This window comes from Schistocerca cancellata, chromosome 2 (assembly GCF_023864275.1).
Source record: "Schistocerca cancellata isolate TAMUIC-IGC-003103 chromosome 2, iqSchCanc2.1, whole genome shotgun sequence".
NCBI classification, from domain to species: domain Eukaryota; kingdom Metazoa; phylum Arthropoda; class Insecta; order Orthoptera; family Acrididae; genus Schistocerca; species Schistocerca cancellata.
Genome location: NC_064627.1, coordinates 836,880,272 through 836,902,644, shown reverse-complemented (window position 1 = coordinate 836,902,644; position 22,373 = coordinate 836,880,272). Strand labels below are relative to the sequence as shown.

General features: G+C 38.7%; 1 protein-coding gene across 1 annotated transcript in view; it reads right to left on the bottom strand.

The window, feature by feature from the left end:
- Positions 1 to 22,373, bottom strand: part of LOC126162749 (39S ribosomal protein L2, mitochondrial) — a 38,209-nt gene that overhangs the window by 411 nt on the left and 15,425 nt on the right. The window contains exon 3 of the mRNA XM_049919431.1: positions 20,285 to 20,497. Coding sequence (XP_049775388.1) covers positions 20,285 to 20,497 — 213 coding nt within the window. The remainder of the gene's footprint in view (positions 1 to 20,284; positions 20,498 to 22,373) is intronic.

The window sequence follows — 22,373 nt, the reverse complement described above, 5'->3', positions numbered from 1 at the left end:
AAAAAGAAGAAGAAGAAGAAGAAGAAGAAGAAAAAGAAAAATTAGTTAAAAGAAAATGAATAAATCAGTGAACCACCTCAAAACATGGACTTTAATGTATTTATTGTGTTAAATCCAAACGATTCCTTCTCAGTCTAATGAAAATATGGAGAAGAAGGCCATAGATTTGATGAAAATGAATAAAAACCTGAAAGTTCCAGTTAAAATAATTACCCAAGTGACATACTCATCTGGGTAGCCTTGCCTGTTAAAAGTGCCACTTCCAGGATGGGGAGGTGTGTGCCAGCCCCAGATGAAATCTACATGATGGATTAATGATAAGGGTTAGTGTGCTGGCCAGCTTGAGTGCAGTTTTAAGGCAGTCTCTCATATTCCATTAGGTGAGTATCAGGTTGGTACCCAAGACTCACCTTAGTTACACAATTTGCAAACTTTTAGAAACTTTTGCTCACTTCACATGAATAACACTACAAGCAGAGAGTTGGGGAACACGTATCCTGCCACAGTGAAGGGTGGGGAGGGGTAGTGGGGTGGCAACAGGAAAGTCATCCGGCCATCTCTTACATTAACCACACCAGATTCATTAATAATCAAGCCGACCCTGCACCAACAGAGGACAAAGGCATAAGAAAAAGAAGAGGAAACAACATCGTATATGGCAATCAAAGACTAAATTATCACCATATTTTGTCTCCAAGAATTCATGTGGTTTGTTACTTCTCCTTCAACAAACAGATGGAACGAGTATCATTTACTTATCTTTTTAGTGCAGTACTGTGATTAATTCACTTTACAACACAGCAGTTTTCTCATTTCTTTAGCTCCTTTTCCTACATTTTTTCTTATCTTTCTAGAAAGGAAATCTTCCAATACAAACAATGCATGATTGGTACATTAGCTCTGTGCATAGCTGTTAGGGTGGTCAGTGTTTCAACTGTTTTTTCATGGTATTTTGATAGTATTTTATTGTTGTCTAATGCTGTATTTGGTAAACTACCTCTCACTCTTAAAAATAGTACTTCACACAATGTTCACGATGTTATTCTTTCTCCCCTTCTTCTTCTCAGTTATGCTGACCGAATCCTTCATTTGTAAACTTATAGACACCTATTTGAAACATCTTTTATTGGAGCTTTCAAAATATGTTGCCTTTAATATTGCTTTATTGTCTGGACAGAACTTCTAAATCTCAATTTTATCAATCTGCAGTATGTTACTTTTATTTCTTCTCAGGTTTGGAACTGTTTCTTGCCTCCTAAAAGCACATAGATGTTATCATTTTTGAAACAGTTTACATCTATTTAAGCTTTGATTTCTCTCGTTTGTCAGTAAAACAGCTCTTTAACCTCTAAATCTTATGGAAGTGACTTGATGACAAATTATTAGACAATAAATCCATATAGCAGTGATGCCGAGTTGCAGATAGGCACAATAAAAAGACTGTCACAAAATAAGCTTTTGGCCAACAAGGCCTTTGTCAAAAGTAGATCTCCCACACACACACACACACACACACACACACACACACACACATGGCCACAGTCCTGGTCGTGTGTGTGTGTGTGTGTGTGTGTGTGTGTGTGTGTGTGTGTGCGCGTGCGCGCGCGCCATCTATTTTTCACAAAGGCCTTGTTGGCCAAAAGCTTATACTGTGTGTCTTTTGTTGTGCCTATTTGCTACTCAGCATCTCCGCTATATGGTGAGTAGGAACAATCCTTTTCATAATATTGTTACATTCCATCCTGGATTTTCCATTGTCTGATTTAGACTATAAATCCAGAGATTCTAAGAATTTGTCTGTCAGTTATCATTTCTTCCATTTCTAACAATGATTTATATATGTAAAAATTCCAAGTTGAATCATGGTTTGGAGTTAGTTACTGAAGGTCCTTATACACTTAGTCGGGTAACTCAGTTCGAAGGTATGGGTGTAACACAACCAGTAGGACCATGTATAACAAAGCATTGTCATGTCAAAACCATACTTCATTTTGAAGACAGTTTGACCTATCTCAAGGAAAGGCATTACTTATTTCTTGATACTGTGTACTTTCTGACACAAGATTCACTTATGCTGTCATCAAAGTGGATATCATTGAGCCAAACGTGATCCCTATTTTCACAGGACAATAAAAACTTGAGCAAATACTTTCAAAATGTTACTACACACTCCATCATATGAATAGTGTCACTCTGTATAGTGAAAACGAGTTTTCATACAAGAGCCATCAAATCTATGTTGAACTCCTCATATGTGTGTCCACATTTACAGCACATATACATACTTTACTGTCACATTTTCGTTTTCCTGAAACACACTTGTGTTAACTGATTTGTAATAAATGGATACAACATCAACATATAGCAAATGTTTCAAAACTAAAGATTTACCTCCTTGTATTATCACTAAAAAAGATAATATTATAGGTGATGATTAAACTGAGACATTCAAGATCTCAAACCATTAGAAGAAACAAGTACAGCTAGGGCATTAACTCACAATAGAATGCAGTATGCAACATTGCAGTTCTTGAGGTTTTTGTCTCAGTTTTGGCACTCAGATGTGACATGACTGATGAACAAAAAGTGAAAAGAGAAATGAATGCAAAAGCAAGAGAAACAGTGGCAGGAACAGAAACATTAGGAAGGGAAAGTGGTAAAATAGAAGAACATGAGAGACCAAAGAAGAGAGTAAGGGAGAGTAAGGTTTAATATTCTGTTGATAGTGAAATTATTGAGAGACAGTGTAAGCTCCGACAGAGGAAAGAAAGTTAACTGTGATGATTTCCAAGGAACCATCCGATCATCTGCCTCTGCAATATAGGGAAATGGCAAAAAAGCTAAATCTGAATGGCCAGGAATAGAAACTGCTAACCTCCCAAATGACCGTTAAGTGCACTGACCACTGCACCACCTCAAACAGTCAAGAGATAAAAGAAGCATGACAACAGAAAAAAAAAGAATAAAAAAAGAAAGAAAGATATAAAAAAGCTAAAATATGGTAAGGTGAAGCACAATAGATTGTGGGGAGGACAATAATCAAAAATTGAGAGCAAGCTTGCTTGATTGGGATCCTTTAATTTTTTGGATGGTGGACTGACAGTGTTGTTGTTGGAATATCAGTAGCAGTGATCTTTGAAATCTACATCTACACCTTGCAAGCCACCTTATGCTTATAATGCATGACAGAGGCACATCATGTGTCATTTTGCAGTGGAATAGCATTATGCAATATGTGTTGACAGTGAAATTAAATTATTTAATGGCTAGTGGTATGTGGAGATTGTTAGGAAAAATTCTGGATGAGTCAAATGTACATTTGTGTGCTGGTTAAAAAGTATAAAGAAATCAATTTTATGGGCTACATCAAAAGCCCAAGGTGTCACTGAAATCACCAGTCTGATAACAACAAAGACACTGGACATGAATTTCTTAGTATGAATGAAGACAAAATTGTTTCCACACTTCACTTGTGTGCATCCAATGTTAAGAAGTTCAGTTAACACAAAAAATGGGGAAACCAATGAGCTACACTAAATGGAACCAATTTATTGAATGGATTATAATGAAATCATAAATGGAAAAGATTTTGTGAACTTACCTATATAATTTGTGAAGGAAGTACTGATGTGGGGGAGCAGGAACTGAATCATAACATGCACATCCCTCATAACTACAAAGTTTTGTAACCATAATACTTTCAGGTGGCAATAGTTAAAACTTTTTTCCTTCACTGAGCGCTTACTTCTCATAAAAATTATAAAAATTATTATTATTATTATTATTATTATTATTATTATTAAACATATGTTTCTCTCATTTTCATTTACTTAACGCTCTCACTACTTTTCGTCATGCTAGTTTCAACCAATGGCATCTAGAAACAAAGCCATTACTTATAAACTTAAGCAACTGAAGCATGTTTTTGTAGTCACTGTGTTTGTTATATCTGTGGCGGAAATCTCTTTTATTATGATTGTGACACAAACATGTGACTATTTAAAATGCCTCACAAGTTTTGTTTGTCCAACTACAGGATAAATTGTGATATCTGTCCTAAAATCAAGGTTTTTTTACATTCCCACCTGATGAATATTTAAGACAAATGGATTAAACCATTAATAGGATGACCGGGTCTCCAATACATAGTTTGTCATAAGTATCTGCACACTTATCTTGGTTAATATACTGTTACATTTTTAATAATGTAATTCTGCAAAACTGAAAATTCTATCCATTAACAGCACTGGTATGCAAAACTTAAGGACAAAAGTAACATTCACATGATGCACATTGAAACTTGGCCTATAAATAAAAACAACTGCTACAGCATATTACAGAAGGTAACTGAAAGAAATTTGTAATGAGACAAACAGAAATGACACTTTTATTCAAAGACAATAATTACACTTAAGTCATCATGACTTTAATGTTGCCGCGGACACTGAAAAAGGAGGGAAATGGCTCATAATAAGATGCGTGATCGCCATAGACAGCAATGTACGCCCTTCAATGTAGTCCCCTGCTGGCTACAAGTTTGCTACGGAATTCTTGTAACAGGACAATCTATTCCTTCACCAGTGTGGATACAACACTGGTCTTTGGAGCATGTGAACATGCTCCAGTTTATCATTGGGAGGGGCAGGCCAGTCAATGCGCCGAATATCCTCTCTTTTGCAAGAGCTCCTCCATGAGCAGTATGCAATGTTGTCATGCATTTTCATCCATAAAAATGAAGTCGGGGCTGAAGGCATGCTTGAAAAGATATGTAATGGGAAGGAGTACAGTGTCACAATAATGTTGACTGGTGTTCTAATATTTGGAATTCAGTACCCTGATGCAGCATTATTCTTCCTCAAGCCATAACACCTTGACCACCAAAACAATCATGTTCAACAATGTTCCTAGGTGCATTATGTACCCACATACTGTGAGAGGTAATGCACCCAGGAACATCAAACTGTGCAGGTGGAGGAGTTCTTGAATGAAAAAGATATCTGACGAATAGACAAGTCTGCCAATCTTCTGACTTACAATCCATCGAGCAGGTGTGGGATGCATTGGGGAGATGTATTGCAGCAAATCCACATACACCAATGATTACCAAGTTGTGAACCATGCAGATGGAGGACTGGAATGCCTTACCCCAAGAACTCCTTACCAAGCTTGTGGCCAACAGGGAAGCATGCTGCAGTCTGCATTGTCATTCATGGTGATCACTCACACTATTAAGAACCATGTCCCACTTTTTATATTGTCCAAAGGACCACTAGAAATCGCAGTGATTTCAGTGTAATTATTGTCTTTGAATAAAAGTAACATTTCTTTTTGTCTCGCTGCGTATTTCTTTCAGTTAACTTCTGTACTATACACTGTAGCAGTTCTTTCTGTGTGTGGTCATAGTTTCATCAAGCTATGTTACTTGGCAGTGACATTTCATATGAAATGTTACTTTTGTCCTTAACTTTTGCACACCAGTGCACAGCAAATCATTGTGTGACCCCTCTCTGGCCAGTACTCTCGAATCAGTTTTCATTTGTTCTATTTGCAGTTTTCCTTTGTTCAGTTTGCATCAAGTTCACAACACTAAGATTAATTCTCATTTTTAGATATGTGAATAGCATTTCAATTTGGATAATGTTTTAAGCAGTTCCAGCATGTATAACTGTTTATGGTATCTTTGGATGACTGCTTATATTTGAAGAAAACTGGGTGAAAATTTCTTCAATATTTAGCAGATCATACTTTTAATCAGTTTAAAAATAATAAGAAGTTAAGTATGCTTTAATTTTGTTGCAATGGTAATAGTGGTTCAGGACCAATTTATGATACATGTGAACTTGTCTATTTCCAGATGCTGTCACATCAGTTTCCAGGATGCATTACATATTTGTCTTTAAAGCAGACATCTGCTCAAGAAGATCCAAATATTCTTCAAGAGTGTATAGAAAAAAAGGCCACTCAAAACAGTCATTGAGCAATGAAATGAAATGATCATGTGGCATTGTTGGCTGGGAGGCCCCAACTTGGAGAAGTTCGGCCACCAGGTGCAAGTCTTATTTCAGGTGATGCCACACTGGGTGACTTGTGTGTCGGTGATGAATGATGATGACAGCACAACACCCAGTCCACAAGTGGAGAAAATCTCCAACCCGGCTGGGAATCAAACTGGGCGTGCTGCATGGTAGGCAAGCATGTTACCACTCAGCTTAGCAGGCAGGCCATTCAGCAATGGGTGCAATGCATGCAAAAAGAAATTGAGACAACTTAGTACAGTAGTTTAGAAGAATTTCAAATCAAATCAGGCAACTGTGAAAAACACAGTGATTGGGTCATGACAAACAAACCAAGCAATGTGTGCCTTGTATTGTCAAAGGGTGATTCTTACCCTGGATTCTGAGTTATGTTGTTATAAATGTTTATTTATTGCTAAGTGTCTTCATTAATAACCGTGAGTTAAAGCCTGCCGAAAAGATGAAGTTACCCATGAAAGTAAGCGGTTATTTTGTAGTTATGATCTGAATAAAATGTATGTGCTGTTTAAAGATGTAGCTGAGGCACCAATTCAGGTGAGTTTGCCTATACTACTATATTGGAGATATTTTTTTGTCATAGATTGGAGACATTTTTGAAAAACTCTCAGGAAAGTTGTATGGAAAGGAAGATAAAATTAATTTCCCTTCCAAGATGTCACGGTTCAACACAGTTTAGGTATGTAAGTAATTCAATGATTTTGTGGTCATTTGAGTATTCTAGGCGACCACATATTTGTAGATTTTTGAGAAGTGCTTGCAGTTTTCAATGCCAAGTCACAATAGTTTATTGAGACCTTGTTACAAACTTTCAACAAACCTAATCATTGAGCAGCAGAGTCACCAGTTTCTTAATCTGATCACAAACAAAGTTGGAGCTTTATCTGTAATCAACAATACTGTCTTCATAATGCTGTTGCATCACCCTCACAACACATCCTACACACAGAGGCTTCTTTCTCTATATCCCCATGACCTGTCATTAGTCCTACCATAAGTTTAGTATGCCTACTGTTCAAGCCCAGGATTACAGAAATACACTAAACATTACTTTGGCATCAATAGCTTGCCATGTTTTTGTTTTCAGATCATAGTCTACATGCTGCTCTCTGATTCAGTTTCATAGTTTTGATTTAACCATTGCCTTAGTGCTGGTAAGGACAGATTCTTGTCCAGTAAATAGAGTCGTCACACCTGTCCTGGCTAGCCTATTAGCTTGTCCATTGCCACTGATTTCTGACTGACCAGTCACACAAGGGCTTCATGGCATCCTACAATGATTTTTGATCTTATTGTAGGAGCCGATGAAGATTTCAGAGCTGCTTGGCAATCTGAATAAATGTAGGTGCTATTATCTTCATAGTGTGGGTGCAAATTCTTCTCTGTGCACATTCTGATACCAGATATTTCCACCTGGGTTACTGTAGCCAAACTTCCTAGAAAGAACACTCCCTCCAGTCTAGGCTGTACCCCTTACAACACAGCCTCAGTACCTTCATCTGCTTTTGACCTATTAGCAAACTACATTATGTCTCCTCCATTCTGTTGTGGTTCATTCTTTCCCTGCTTGCTATTTCCATTTGTTTCCTTGAATGTGTTTTGAAACACTCACCATTTCCCTGGCTACTCCTGTATTTACCATGGTCGCTATATTGGTATGGGATTCAGGACACCCTAAGGATATCCAGTTATTTCTACTTTTTAGCCTGTGTGGCTCTGCCTCCCCAGGTGTAAATGGGGTATGTCCAGCTTGGTCTCCATTCCAGCAGAGGGCGTGCTGCTAATTCTGCCTGTTGTAGCTAAACAGTCCAGTCTCTGCACCTTGATAAGCTCCATAGCAGTCACCCACTGTTTTACTTTGTTCTACCATTCTGTAACTCTATAAACTATCACAGAGCTAATTATAGTGGTGTATATCTAGTATATACTTGTGTGGTTTAGACTCTAGTTTTATCCCCAGGCTCTTCTAATACTCATAACAGTACCTTTCACCTCGGAACACACATTCTTTATGTAAGGGGTCCATGATATTTTCACATCCAGGGTTACCCCTAAATACTTCACTACCCCCTCTATAGGTAAAGTTTCATCAAGAAGCTCAAGACACCAAAATGTATCCTGGATTTGTTGCCTCGTAATTGGTACTACAACAGTTTTCTTGAGGCTGACACTTGGATCCCCTTTCCTGAACCAATTTTGCACAATGTTCACTGTATATTGTGCCGTAGTTCTGACAGTACTAGGAAATTTGGCAAATATTACTATGATGAAGTCATCTGCATATCCTTGGCAAAAGTAGCCTCTAGTGTTAAGTTCTTCGATGAGTTCATTCACCACTGGGTTCCACGGTAGTGTGTACAAAACTACTCCTTGTGGACACTTTCTGATGGTATTGATCACCAACCAATAGGTTTCTACCTTTACTTACTCAGCTTGGTCTTACCCACCTATATGTGGTTGTCTCAACGCCATGCTCTTCTGCTGCAGCTCTAACCATGTTGAAAGTTGTATTGCTACAAGCACCAGCCAGGAAGATGCAGAGGGCAATTTTATAAAGGTGTAGTTCTTTTTCCACCATCCCAACAAGTTGGAGAAATGTTGTTTCACACGATTTGCCTGGTTGATATGCATGTTGGTTTGGAACCTTAGTTAGCCTCTTTTGCTTAACATACACATAAACCCATTTTTCTAACATATTAAGAATGAAGCCCGGCTGATTGGTTTCACATGCTTGGCCTTAGTATGATCAGTTCTCTGTGGCTTCAGAACAATCACAACACTCACTGTCCTGCAAGCACTAGGAATCATTCCTGTTGCGAGGCTGACCCTAACAGCCCTTACTGAAACCAAATTAAATTCTCTTCTGCCTGTTTCAGTAGGGCTGAAAAGATTCCATCCAAATGGTTGAAACGTCCCCACTGCCCACTGGATCCTTTTTTTCTTTTCGTTTTTGGAAATTAACACAATCTGTAGCAGATTTCCCACTCTGCCTTTGGTGGCCTGTAAACCACTGCCTCTCAGTGCTTGAATCTATTTTGTCTGCCAGAGCACACAGAGGAAAATGTCTTAGAAGCACATATAGCATCTCATTTGCTGTCCTTGTATAATCACTATCCCCGTTCCTTAGAATACCTACTGGATAAGTTGGTATCCTGGTGAGAATTCCTCACAGAATACCTTCTAGGACAATAGCTTCACTTGCTTAATTGCAATTTTGTATTTGGCAAGGGCCTCCCAATATTTTGCCCATTGTCCGTTCCTTCTTGCAAAGTTGAACAGTCTTCTTAACTGCTTCCTTTGCACTTCCAGAGCATTATTCCACCACATTACATTTCTTGATTGGACAGTTTTCTAAATATGATGTCATAATGGCAGATGTCACTGTGTCGTGACAGTTCTCCAAAATCTACTAGATTCCTTATCCAAGTTCTGATTTCAGATAAGCGTGAGTTTGAGGTCTTTCCTATAAGAGTTCCACTCTGTTTTACTGTGATTCCTATAGGGCATAATCTAACACCTATTTCAATCTCAAAGTTAATTTACACTTGGTCACTTAAAGACAGCTACAACACCAGCTGCCAGTATTTGACATAGGTACCCATTAGAAAGGACCCAAAAGTTACGCCAATTACTTCTTCCCTTCTTATGTTCCTGAACATAGATTCTTTCTCCTATTCAGGAACTCCAGGTTGTTGTTCATTCTCGACCAGCTGCTTTGATTCCTCCCATGGAGATATCTTGGGCATCACCTCCTTATGCCAGACAACTGTTTCTATTCCCTCACAGACAGAGATTAGAGCACCCTTGTCCAGATAGACTCTCCTAAATTTGGGCACCAGACCTGCATCCTCCCCAAACTTCTCTCATCAAGTCTTCAGTTTTTATTTTGTTTTCCATGTTCTCCATTTGGTCCAACGAGAAGGGGGTCTGCTCCTGACACCACAGAACCCCAAGCAGTGCAAGGCTAATTACTCGGGGAAGTTGCCTGGTTTCCCAATGTTAATGATGAATCTTCCCATATGACATACACCCCTTGGTATGGATCACATCATACCAGAGTTGGGCTGCTCCTAGTTAATTAAAAACATTTTTAATGGATAAAAAAAGAATATTTTTAGATCATAAAAACATAGGCACTGGTTGCGCAGGATGACATGTCAACATTAAAAGCACTACCTTCATTGTTTTCACCTTTATAATCAAGTTGGGGCTTCAAATGTATTCACTGATCTGTAGGAAGACAGCAGCTGAGCTCTTCAAGGCCACAAATGTATCAATTTGGGTACTAAAACTTGTTAAGGGTGCCACTCCAAAGACAGTTCGAGAAAATACGGTCACAGAACCAGATGATCTTGACGGAGTACTGGAGGGTAAATAACAGAAACGTTGTATCAATGGACAAACCCTTGCGGTGGAAGTCAGAAAAAAAATCTCTGTGAGAAAAGGACTTGAAATTGTACTTGTACTTAGCATTCTCATAGTTTGCCATCAGGATAAATCAAAGACATCAGAAACGACCATGCCAGCAAGTTGGAGGCTGCAAGTGTTGCAAATGAACCTCCAATATAATACAAGGACAACTCCTGTCCTGAGTCATCTTCTGGAAAGACAAGAGGTGGACATGGCTAAGATTTAAAAGCCTTATCTACATGGAGGTGGTGTCTGAGACCTTAGAGAAACTGGAGGTAGATTGATATATGCTAGGAATCTAAAGAACTCAAGAGTATTCATTTATGTTAAGAATGGAATTTCATTCATGCTGATACCAGATTTATTTTCCATGGACTTGGTAACCCTAAGGATGAAATAACACATGGAAGGAAGGCAGCATGAGGGAAAATGTATTGTCCGAAGCTTACGTTCATTATGAGGACAGAACTGCTCCTTCCTAGGAAGTTAGGAGACTGGTAGATGGCTGCTCTGAGCAGAATGGACAACCACTGGTTGGTTGTGATGCCAATGTCCAGTGCCTGTTAGGGCAAAGCACTGACAACAACAGCAGAAGTGAGTACCTTCTTAAATTTTTGCTCAAGAGTAATCTGGAGATCCTGAATAGGGGAAAGAATTTATGGTCAGGAACATCAGAATGGAAGAAGTAATTGGCGTAACTTTTGGGTCCATTCTAATAGGTACCTATGTCAAATACTGGCAGGTGGTATTATAGCCATCCTTATGTGACCATGTGTAAAGTAACTTTAGAGGTTGAAATGGGTGCTAGACTATGACCTATAGGAATTACAGGAAAGAAAAACCTCAACCCACACCTATCTGAAATCTGAGCTTCGATAAGAAATCTAGTAGATTTTGGAGAAATATCAGACACAGTGAAATCTGCCATTATGACATCATATGTAGAAAACTCCCTAACACCTAGAAGTGTACAAAAATAAATGCGATGTGGTGGAATAATGCTCTGGAATTCCAAAGGAAGCAGATAAGAAGACTGTTCAACTTTGCAAGAAGGAATGGCCAATGGACAAAATATTGGGAGGTCTCTGTCAAATAAAACCTTGCAATTAAGCAAGTGAAGATATTGTCCTGAAGGTATTCTGTGAGGAAATGGAAGCTACAGCTACTTGTGTAAGATTTCACAAAATTCACACCAGTAATCCAGTAGGTATTCTAAGGAAAGGGGATAGTGAGTATACAAGGACAGCAAATGAGATGTTGTATGTGCTTCTAAGACTCATTTTCCTCTGCGCACTCTGGCAGACAAAACAGATTCAAGGCCTGACAGGCAGTGGTTCACAGGTCACCAAAGGCAGAACTAGAAATCTGCTACAGAATGTAACGATTTCCAAAAAAGACGAACAAAAAATCCAGTGGGCATTGGGAACATTTCAACCATTTAGATGTAATATTTTCGGCCCTACTGCAACAGGCAGAAGAGAATTTAATTAGGTTTCAATACGGGCTGTTAGGATCAGCCTAGCAGCAGGAATCAGTCCTAATGCTTGCAGGCCACTGAGTTGTTCTGAAGCCACAGAGAACTGATCACACCAAGGCCAAGGATGTGAAACCAATCAGTTTGGTCTTCATTCTTAATACATTCAAAAAACTGGTTAATGTGTATGTTAAGGAAAAGAGGCTAACTAAGGTTCCTCTACATGTAAACCAACTCGCATATCTACCACGCAAATCATGTGAAACAAAAATTCTCCAACTTGTTGGGATGATGGAAAAAGAACTACACCTTTACAAAATTGCCCTCTGCATCTTCCTGGCTGATGCTTATAGCAATACAACTTTCAAATCCATGGTTAGAGCTGCAGCAGAAGAGCATGGCATTGAGACGATCATATGTCGGTGGGTTAAGACCAAGCTGAGTAAGTAAAAGTAGAAACCAATATGATTAATGAAAAACTGGTGATCAACACCATCAGAAAGTGTCCACAAGGAGTAGTTTTGTACACACTACCATGGAACCCAGTGGTGAATGAACTCATCGAAGAACTTAACACTAGAGGCTACTTTTGCCAAGGATACGCAGATGACTTCATCATAGTAATATCTGCCAAATTTCCTAATACTGACAGAACTACAGCACAATGTGCATTGAACATTGTGCAAAACTGGTGCAGGAAAGAGGATCCAAGTGTCAGCCCCAAGAAAACTGTTGTAGTACCATTCACAAGGGAGCAAATCCAGGATACATTTTGGTGTCTTGAGCTTCTTGATGAAACTTTACCTATAGAGGGGGTAGTGAAGTATTTAGGGGTAACCCTGGATGTGAAAATATCGTGGACCCTTACATAAAGAATGTGTGTTCCGAGGTGAAAGGTACTGTTATGAGTATTAGAAGAGCCTGGGGATATAACTTAGAGTGTCAACCACACATGTACAAGGGGGATTAGAGCAAAGTCCGAGAGATGGCACCACTGGCATGTATCAAGATCATGTTTAGTTAGTAGCGTCTTTGGAAAGAACGCACACCAAGTTTCAGCCATATTGGTCTGTTTCTTTGAGTTTGGCATTCATGTGGATCAAGGAAGTTGAGTGATTGTCACAAAATGGATGAAGAAGAATTTCATGCAGTGATTAAACATTACTTTATGAAAGGCAAAACGCCTCATGAGACTAAAGAGAAGCTTGATAAACATTACAGTGACTCTGCCCCTTCGATCAGAACAGTTTATAAGTGGTTTCAAATTTTCGGAGTGGCCATATGGGCACAAGTGATGCTGAACGTTCTGGACACCCTGTGGGGGTTACAACTCCAGAAGTCATTGATAAAATCAATGATATGCTGACGGATGACAGAAGAGTTAAGGTGCACGAGATTGCTAGTGATGTGGGCATCTCAAATGAATGGGTACATAATATTTTGCATAAACATTTGAACATGAGATGGCTTCCGCGATTTCTCACGCTTGAGCAAAAATGGAATCGTGTGAATTGTTGCAAGGATGGTTTGCAGCTGTTCAGGAAGAATCCGCAGGACTTTAAGCGTCGTTTTGTCACTGTGGATTAAACATGGATACATTACTCCTGAGACCAAACAAAAATCTAAACAATGGGTTACCAATGGAGAATCTGCACCAAAAAAGACGAAGACCAGTCCTTCGGCCGGAAAGGTTATGGTGACTGTGTTTTGGAATTCGCAAGGGATAATCCTCATCGACTATCTGGAAAAGGGTAAAACTGTTACATGTGCATATTATTCCTTGTCATTGGACTGTTTCAAAATCGTGCTGCAAGAAAAATGCCGGTGATTGGACTGCAAAAAAGTCTTTTTCCATCATGACAATGCACCAGCACACACCTCAGCAGTTGTGGTCACAAAATTAATGGAAACAGGATTCCAACTCGTTTCAAATCCCCCCTATTCTCCAGACTTGGCTCCCTCGGACTACTATTTGTTCCCCAATTTGAAGAAATGGTTGGCGGGACAAAGATTTTATTCAAACGAGGAGGTGATTGCAGCAACTAATAGCTATTTTGCATACTTGGACAATTCCTATTATTCAGAAGGGATCAACAAATTAGAACAGCATTGGACGAAGTGTATAAGTCTAAAAGGAGACTATGCATGAACTTTTCAAATGCCCTTCGTATATACTAGATATATACCACTATAATTAGCTCTATGATAGTTTATGGAGTTACAGAATGGTGGAACAAAGTACAACAGAGAGTGACTGCTAAGGAGCTTATCAAGGTGCACAGAGATTGGACTGCTTAGCCACAACAGGCAGAATTAGCAGCACATCCACTGCTGGAATGGAGACCAAGCTGGACATACCCCATTACACCTGGGGAGGCAGTGCCACACAGGCTAAAAACTAGAAATAACTGGATAACCTTAGGATATCCTGAATCCCATACCATTTTAGAGACCGCGGTGAATATAGGATTGGTCGGGGGAATGGCGAGTGCTTCAAAAAACATTCAAGGAAGCAGTGAAAGAATAAAACACAACACAATGGAGGAGACATAATCCATTTTACTAATAGGTCAAAAGCAGATGAAGGTACTGAGGCTGCAGTGCAAGGGGTACAGCCTAGACTGGAGGGAGTGGTCTTCCTAGCAGGTCTGGCCACAGTATTCCCGCTGGAAATATCTGTTATCAGAGTGTGTACAGAGAAGAATTTGCACACACACTATGAAGATCGTAGCATCTACATTTATTCAGACAGTCAAGTAGACCTGAAATCTTCTTCAGCTCCTGCAATAAGGTCAAAAATCATTGTAGAATGCCATGAAAACTTTGTGAGACTAGGGGAAAGCAACAGGGTAATCTTGCTGTGGGTCCCTGGTCAGTCAGGAATCAATGGCAATGGACACACTAATAGGCTAGCCAGGACAGGTGCGATGACTCCATTTATTGGACCAGAATTTGTCCTAACAATTACTAAGGTGATGGTTAAATCAAAACTATGAAACTGAATCAGAGAGCAGCATGTAGACTATTGAACTGAAAACAAAAACATGGCAAGCCATTGATGCCAAAGCCACGTTTTAAGAGTATTTCTGTACTCCTGGACTTGAACAGTAGGCAGATTAAACTTACAGTAGCACTCATGACAGGCCATAGGAACTTAAGAAACACCTGCACATGAATGGTATAGAGAAAGAAGCCTCTATGTGTAGGCTGTGTGGTGAGGGTGATGAAACAGCACCACATCTAATCTTCCAATGTAAAGTGTTGCAGACATCAAAAGATACATAATATTCAGGTCATGAAGTCCTGAAGAAACTGCGTCTAATAAAGCACTAGGACACAGGGCCTACTACTAATCTTTAGGGGTACTACAGTTGGTGTGATGAACGATGATGGTCAAGTTTCTTGTTCAGCACACCCTCGTCACACATACTCCGACAGCTAACACGCGTTCAGCAGTTTTCTGAGTACTCTGGTCTGAATGCCACAGCTAATACAAGCATTAAACACGATAGTAGTGAGTTGTTTTGAATTTATATTTCACTTGTTGCAAGAGCTGTCAATGCTGATAGTGGTGGTAAGTAATATATTCTGCATAAGCAAGCGAGAGACATAATTTGCAGGATATCCTTCAAGTGGAAAGCATGCGCATGCGCGTACCGCAACTGTCGCTTGGAATCGTCAACGATGCCATTCCCATCCATGCCTCGACATGTGAAAGCTGCCATCGTTTGTGGGTCGGACTATAGTTGGCTTTACTAGATCTATAGGGAGTGAAACTACACAATAAGTCCAGTTTCAGTGCAGGCAATAGTGGGCTAGGACCACTGTTATTTTTATACTTATATGGATATGGTGTCTGTTCCTTCGGACATGTCCAAAAGAACAGACACCATTGATGACCTGCAGCTGTCTAGAACGAAATTAGAATTATATTAATACCTTCAGCTGCTGACGGGCATTGGTATATATCAACGGGGACAGGTGAAAATGTGTGCCCCAACCGGGACACGAACCCAAGATCTCCTGCTTACATGGACCTGGTCGGAGCACACATTTTCAACTGTCCCCATTGATATATATCAATGCCCGTCAGCAGCTGAAAGTATTAATATAATTCTAATTACTGTTACTTTTATCTCACTTATAAATCAGATCACTCCATACTAGGAGCAAGTAGATCTGAGATGGATGACAATAATGCAATTAGCCTAATAAAAAAGCTGTTCCAAACTTTTATGGGCCGTCTAATCTAAAGATAAAATACATTCACCCCGTGCAATCTTCTGCAGACAGCCCACTTTACTATGTTGTGAAACCTAGGGAGGCAGCGGCATATGTGCTAAAAACTGGAAATAACTGAATATCTTTAGGATATCCTGAATCCCAACCCAATATAGCGAACATGGTAAATACAGGAATGGTCAGGGATATGTTGGTTGCTTAAAAACACCACAAAGGAAATGATGTAAAGATAAAATGCATTCATCCTGTGCAGTCTTCTGCAGACAGCCCGCTTCACTATTTTGTGAATATTCACCCTTTAACTGGCATGAACAACAAATGGTTTAAACAAAAGGAGCAAAGTCTGTCATTACCTAACTCTGGTGGGAGCCTGAGTGGAAGTTTTTCTTCTGTCACAGCACTGATGGAACAACATGTAATAGGGAAAAAAATGAGCTGCTGCAATATGGTAAGTTGTTGCTTTGCACTTCTTACACTCAAGGCAAGGAAATGAAAACTGGAAGAGTGCTGCCACATCTATAAAAATTATGTCAGATTTGGAAAGTTATTAGTGTTAAAACACTGGTTACAGGTCAAAGGCTAAGGAATGTTTTCCAGGAGCTGCAACTGTCAATTAATAACATATTCAACATTTTTTTGAATAACTATGTCATGGTTGTGTTCATGGTATTCACTAGTGAAATGAAGTATGTCCAGGTGCTTCACTCTTGACCACGCTACTGCTGCCTTGACTCATTTTAGTAATTACTAGCTGTGTGAGAAGAACAGAACACAGACAGTTTAGAGGATAGGTTTGGGGAAATATTACCAGCTAAATGGGGAAAATTACCACATGTTGTTATGGTAAATATTTGAAACATAAGAAAAATTAAGGGCACAGAGTATGCTGTCTCCTATTAAAAGCTAAAGCATTTGTATTTAGAAGGACTTGTGATGTTGATGCTGCTTGTTGTGGCATCCCAAACTGAAAAGATACAGCTCCACCAAAGCTTTTACATTTAATAGCAGATGATTATGATGTTGATGAAAGCAAGGGAAACATTTGACTGTTCACACCAAAAGAAAGATAAAGTCTGTGGCGCAGGCCTGACTGCAATCCTCCTCTGCTGTGGTACTAGGAGAGGAAGGGTGGTGGGCCCATTGCCCAGGCCACCTTTGATCCCTGTGAAAGCACCCTAATATTCATTTGATAGCAGGCCAAGTGGGCCTAGGATCATCCTGGAGAGACTGGAATGAGGAAACTGCCTCCTCATACACGGGATCAAACTTGAGACATCTTGGGCAGTAGTGAAGTGCACTACCCAACAGACCACCATGGCCAACATATGTACACTTAAATTTTCAAAAAATTGTTAAAGAAAGGGAAATTCCATTCCTGCAACATGCAAATCAAAGAAATGTGCTTGTGAAAGTAGTGGCCAATAATATGATCAGACATTTGATTCCTGGATTTCATAGTTTAAACAACCATGCCCTTGACTACATCACATTAAATAACTTTACAAAGAGTAAAAATACATAAATGACACTAAATGTATAACTTTTTACAAAATGACAAAAAAGTGTTGATATGTGCTACATCTTCTTATAAAACAATAATTGGTAAATAAAGAAATTTTTGTATTATTTCATAAAATGCTGACATATTCGCTAGCTGCCATCCCCTTCCACTTTCTCATTACTGGTGTGTGTGAGACAAAATTAATTACGGTCAATATGCTTTTGTGATAATGATGAGCAATTGTTTATTTATCTCCTTAGTGAGTGACAGTATGAAACAGGCTTAGTAGCATTTTTGCCCTTTTTGTATGTAAAAATGCCTATAAATGCTTTAGTTTATCATTTGTGAACTTTTTTGTCAAAAAATGGAAAATCCAGGGTGGAATACGTAAGAGTTTGTGAATGTTATGTTTTTTGTCTTCAAAGAAAATTACTATCCTCATTATACAGGGCAGTCAGAAACAGTGAAAAGCTTGTAAGAGTGTTGCAGGATAGGTTGCACTGAGAAATATTTGTTAAGAAAAAAATTTTATACTTTGAGCAGTTTGACTTAATTAGCATTGAAGTTAGCCAATAAAGCCACTGCACACACAAATTCAAACAGCCCACCACATATAATTAACGTCAGTTGTTCTTGTAGTGCAGATGAAATAACAAGCGCCATTGGCTCGACCCTTACTACCATTCCATGTCCAATTTTTGTGTTGCTCTCTTGTTACATTTCAGGTAACCAAACAAAGAGTGCATTTGACAACAGAGCAGATGAAAGCACAAGAGCCATTGGCTTGACCCTTGCTACCGTCCCATGTCCAATTTTTTTGTTGCTCTCTAAGAGTAAACTCATATTTGCAACGAGCACATGCCGTAAATGTGTAAAGCTTGATATTACAGATACTTTGCCTTTAAAGATATAGGTTCCGACACTGGAATGACTCAAATCTATTATGACACTTTGATGTTTTAGAAACTAAAGCAACAGAGCATACAGTACATGCTTATTCATGTCTATCTTTTGTTAAACAGCAACTGAGGTGGCAAGTCTAACGCAGGTGCAGTTAGCTAGCAAACTCAGCCATGATGTCAAAGTATGCATGATGAGGCTGTTTTCTAGGTGTCATGGCATCAATACCATCATACTTAAACCAAAGAGCTCCAATAACACAAAAATCTTACTGTTGTAACCTTACAACCTGCACTTGACCAAACAAATTCTGACTTCACATTTATACCCCTGTCAGCAAGACAAGATATCTTGGTAAAATAAGTTAGGTGCACATTTTAGATTGGAATACTACCAGTAGAGAAACACTGAAAATACAAAAATCTAAAAATAGGGGATCTTATAACAGGCTGGAGGCACAGCTGATACCAAAGTATTCTCATTTTATGTAGTCATTGTTTGGTCTGATGCCATCAGTGACCAGCAAAGTGAAAATGTTTTATGGTTATATGAAACTACATCTCAAACAGTAATAAACAATTTTTTAATACTTTTAAAATGACTGTAGTTACAAAATGGAGACAGGCAAAACAAAAGACTACTATATATCTGAGCTTTTGACCAAAAGGCCTTCTTCTCAAGTAACGCATACTGTGTTTCTTTTGTGTGTGTGTGTGTGTGTGTGTGTGTGTGTGTGTGTGTGTGTGTGTGTGTTTTCATTTTGTTGTGCCAGTCCATGAGTCAGTTTCTCCTCTATATCGTGAGTAACAATCTATCCTTTTCATAATGTTATAGTTAATCTCATAACTACTATACATATGCTGTTAGATGTGAAGACAGAAAAACATTACAAAGTAATATTAATTAAGGAGACAGAAAAGTCGCACACATCAGCCTCAAGAAGTGAAATAAACTGTGTAATGATGTCTTGGTACACAGCACTGTTGACTGTAGTTTCAAAGGAAATATGGCTCACTATTCGACGAAGTGATATGGCACATTACACTCAAATTTTCTGATAATACGTGAAGTTCTCATGAAAGACATGTTGATTGTCAATTAGCCAAATTTTTGGTGTTGAGTACTAACTTATCCACTAAAGGGAAACCATGTCTTACCGGGGAGAAAACATGGTACAATTCTGTGACTCAATGTACGTCAACAAATGACCGTGCTTTCCATTATGTGATGACTTGAATTACAGCATACTAAGAACATGGTCTGCTGGAAATTTTAATATCTGAAACATTTTCTTAGCACAATCTTATGAAATCTGAGATTAGACATTAAGGCAATTAATCTCATTGTTGCTGAATTATTCGTCACTGTGGTATCTGGATATTTCCTACGAAATGCACATACAACACACAACACATTTATGTTAACAACTGACGAAATACCATTGAGCAACGAAAAGTTGTTTGGGGAAACAATTTGTTTACCAAGCAATGAATGTGCAATAACACAGATGTCATTTGATCTGTAACTGTTATGTTGGTGTCTTCGTTGTCAGTTATACCCGCACTGCTATCTAGCAGTGGCTGACCGCTTGAATCCAATGCTACTCCTATTTACAGGCAAATTTATTTTCATGTATGCGACTTTTCAAACATATTGTAGAACCAGTCTTGTATACAGTATGTACTACTCATTATTTAAGCACAATAAACAATACCATTAACATACCAACAGTAGCCATGCATTCTTGAGCCAGAGAGACTTCTCGTTTTGATGGCAGCTGTATAATTACTCTGTCACCTGTTTTTCGTAAAACTGTTGCATATGTTCCAGCAGCATGAACAAAAAATCCACCCAAACCAGGGTATTTTTCCACACAATGAACTTGTGTGCCTACTTGCAATGCACCAAGGGGATATGCATCGCCTTCATTTGCTCGAACTGTAGAAATTAAAACCACATTAGTAAAATATCACTAGGCCATCAGTATTCTAGTCTTTGTTTTTACAACGAAAAGTTATTACAACATATTCATAAAAAAATACTACATGCTGTCAGATATAAGATAGTAAAATATAGGCCAGAAACATGAAACACACTCAAAATGTTATTGGCGCTGCTGTTTGGAGGCTCTCGGCAGTGGGAGTCATTATAGTTAGAAATAGTAAAATTCATGTTGTTTACTGAACTGAGTATTAAGGCGTATCTTCTCCTCTCAACACAAGTTAGAAAATCTGAATTTTTCAGTATTTATTTTAAGATATTAAAAACCAAAACATTTGACACCTATATTTGTACTCCATAAGCCAATGTATAATGTGTATTGGAGGCTACATACTATATTACATTCACACATACACACCCTTCCTAATCAATTCATAGGTGGTAAGCAAAGAATATTATGGTTTAACATCTCATTGACTACAGGCTCATTACAGAGAGAGCACAAGCCCAGGTTGGCAAGGAAAGGGAAGAAAATAGGCCTTGTCTTTATCAAAGGAATCAGACTGGTATTTGCCTGAAGTGATACAGGGAAATCATGGAAAACATAAATCTGGATAGGGATTTGAACCACCATCCTCCAGAATGTAAATCCACTGTGCTAACTACTGCACTACCTCATTCAGTTATGAGGATGTTATGTGGGAAGAAAGATTTTCGGCAATCCTCTGTAATCACATGGGATTTCCCTAGTTTTGTCATGAACACTATGCAAATTATATGTCAGAGGAAGTTATAAGCTTTTTGTACCACTATCTGTAATTTGAACAGCATTTTTACAAAACTGCTTTACTGACTAAATGAACCTGTGATGAAGTACACAGCTTTTCTTTAAATTTTCTCTCTCACCTTCTTTAATCCAATTTTGCATGGGCAAAAGACCATCAAATAATACTCAAGAAATGGTCAAACAAGGGTTCTGAACTATTTTAACTTAGTAGCCTGTTACCCTGCTTTTTCCCACAGCTAGATTTATGTGGTAATTCTACTTTAATTTACTCAGACAAATACTCCCAGAGACATGAAGATTGTGACTGATTCCACTGACCCATAAACAATGGCCCAGCCAAAAGTCCTTTTATTTATGCAGATTACATTTACTGCATTTATGTTGGATGTTCACTCCCCCAACCACTGATCATCTTTAAGACTGTCTCCATTTCATAAATATTTCCTTCATTTCACCTCCCTGTAATCTCATCATCATCATCTGCAAACAGTCTCAGAGCATCAAATACAAAATGTGCCTTGCCATTTATAAACAATGTGGACAGTAGTGGTACTATAAAACCACCTTGTATACTGGAAATTATTTTCACTTCTGACATGACCTCCCAATTAACAACAATGTACTATTTGTCAGGACACCTTTATTGCAATCACATATCTGTTGCGATGTTTGATCTATACACATTCTGTTTATTTTTAGGTGTGGAATTGTGTTGAAGGCCTTCTCAAATACAGGAAATGGTGTTATCAATCTGAGCTCCACTATCTACTGTCTTTTAGGTATCATAAGCAAACAAAGCAAGCTGGGTTTCACATGACTGCTGCTTATGGAAATCATCTTGATTCTTAAAGATGTGTTATTCGATTTCCAGATTGGAGTGATGGGGTGAAAGGGACCAAACTACAGCATTCCATCCTATATGTGCCAGGATGGGAAGAGTCTGCAGAGAGGAAGAATACAGAAAGCAAATCCTGAGGAACCCAACTGCAACTGAGAACCAAGAGAGAGAAGCAAGTAAAAGTGAGAGAGGGGTAACAGGATGAAGGTGGATGAGTTGTCTCATCAAGAAGGCAGCTGAAGACCCCT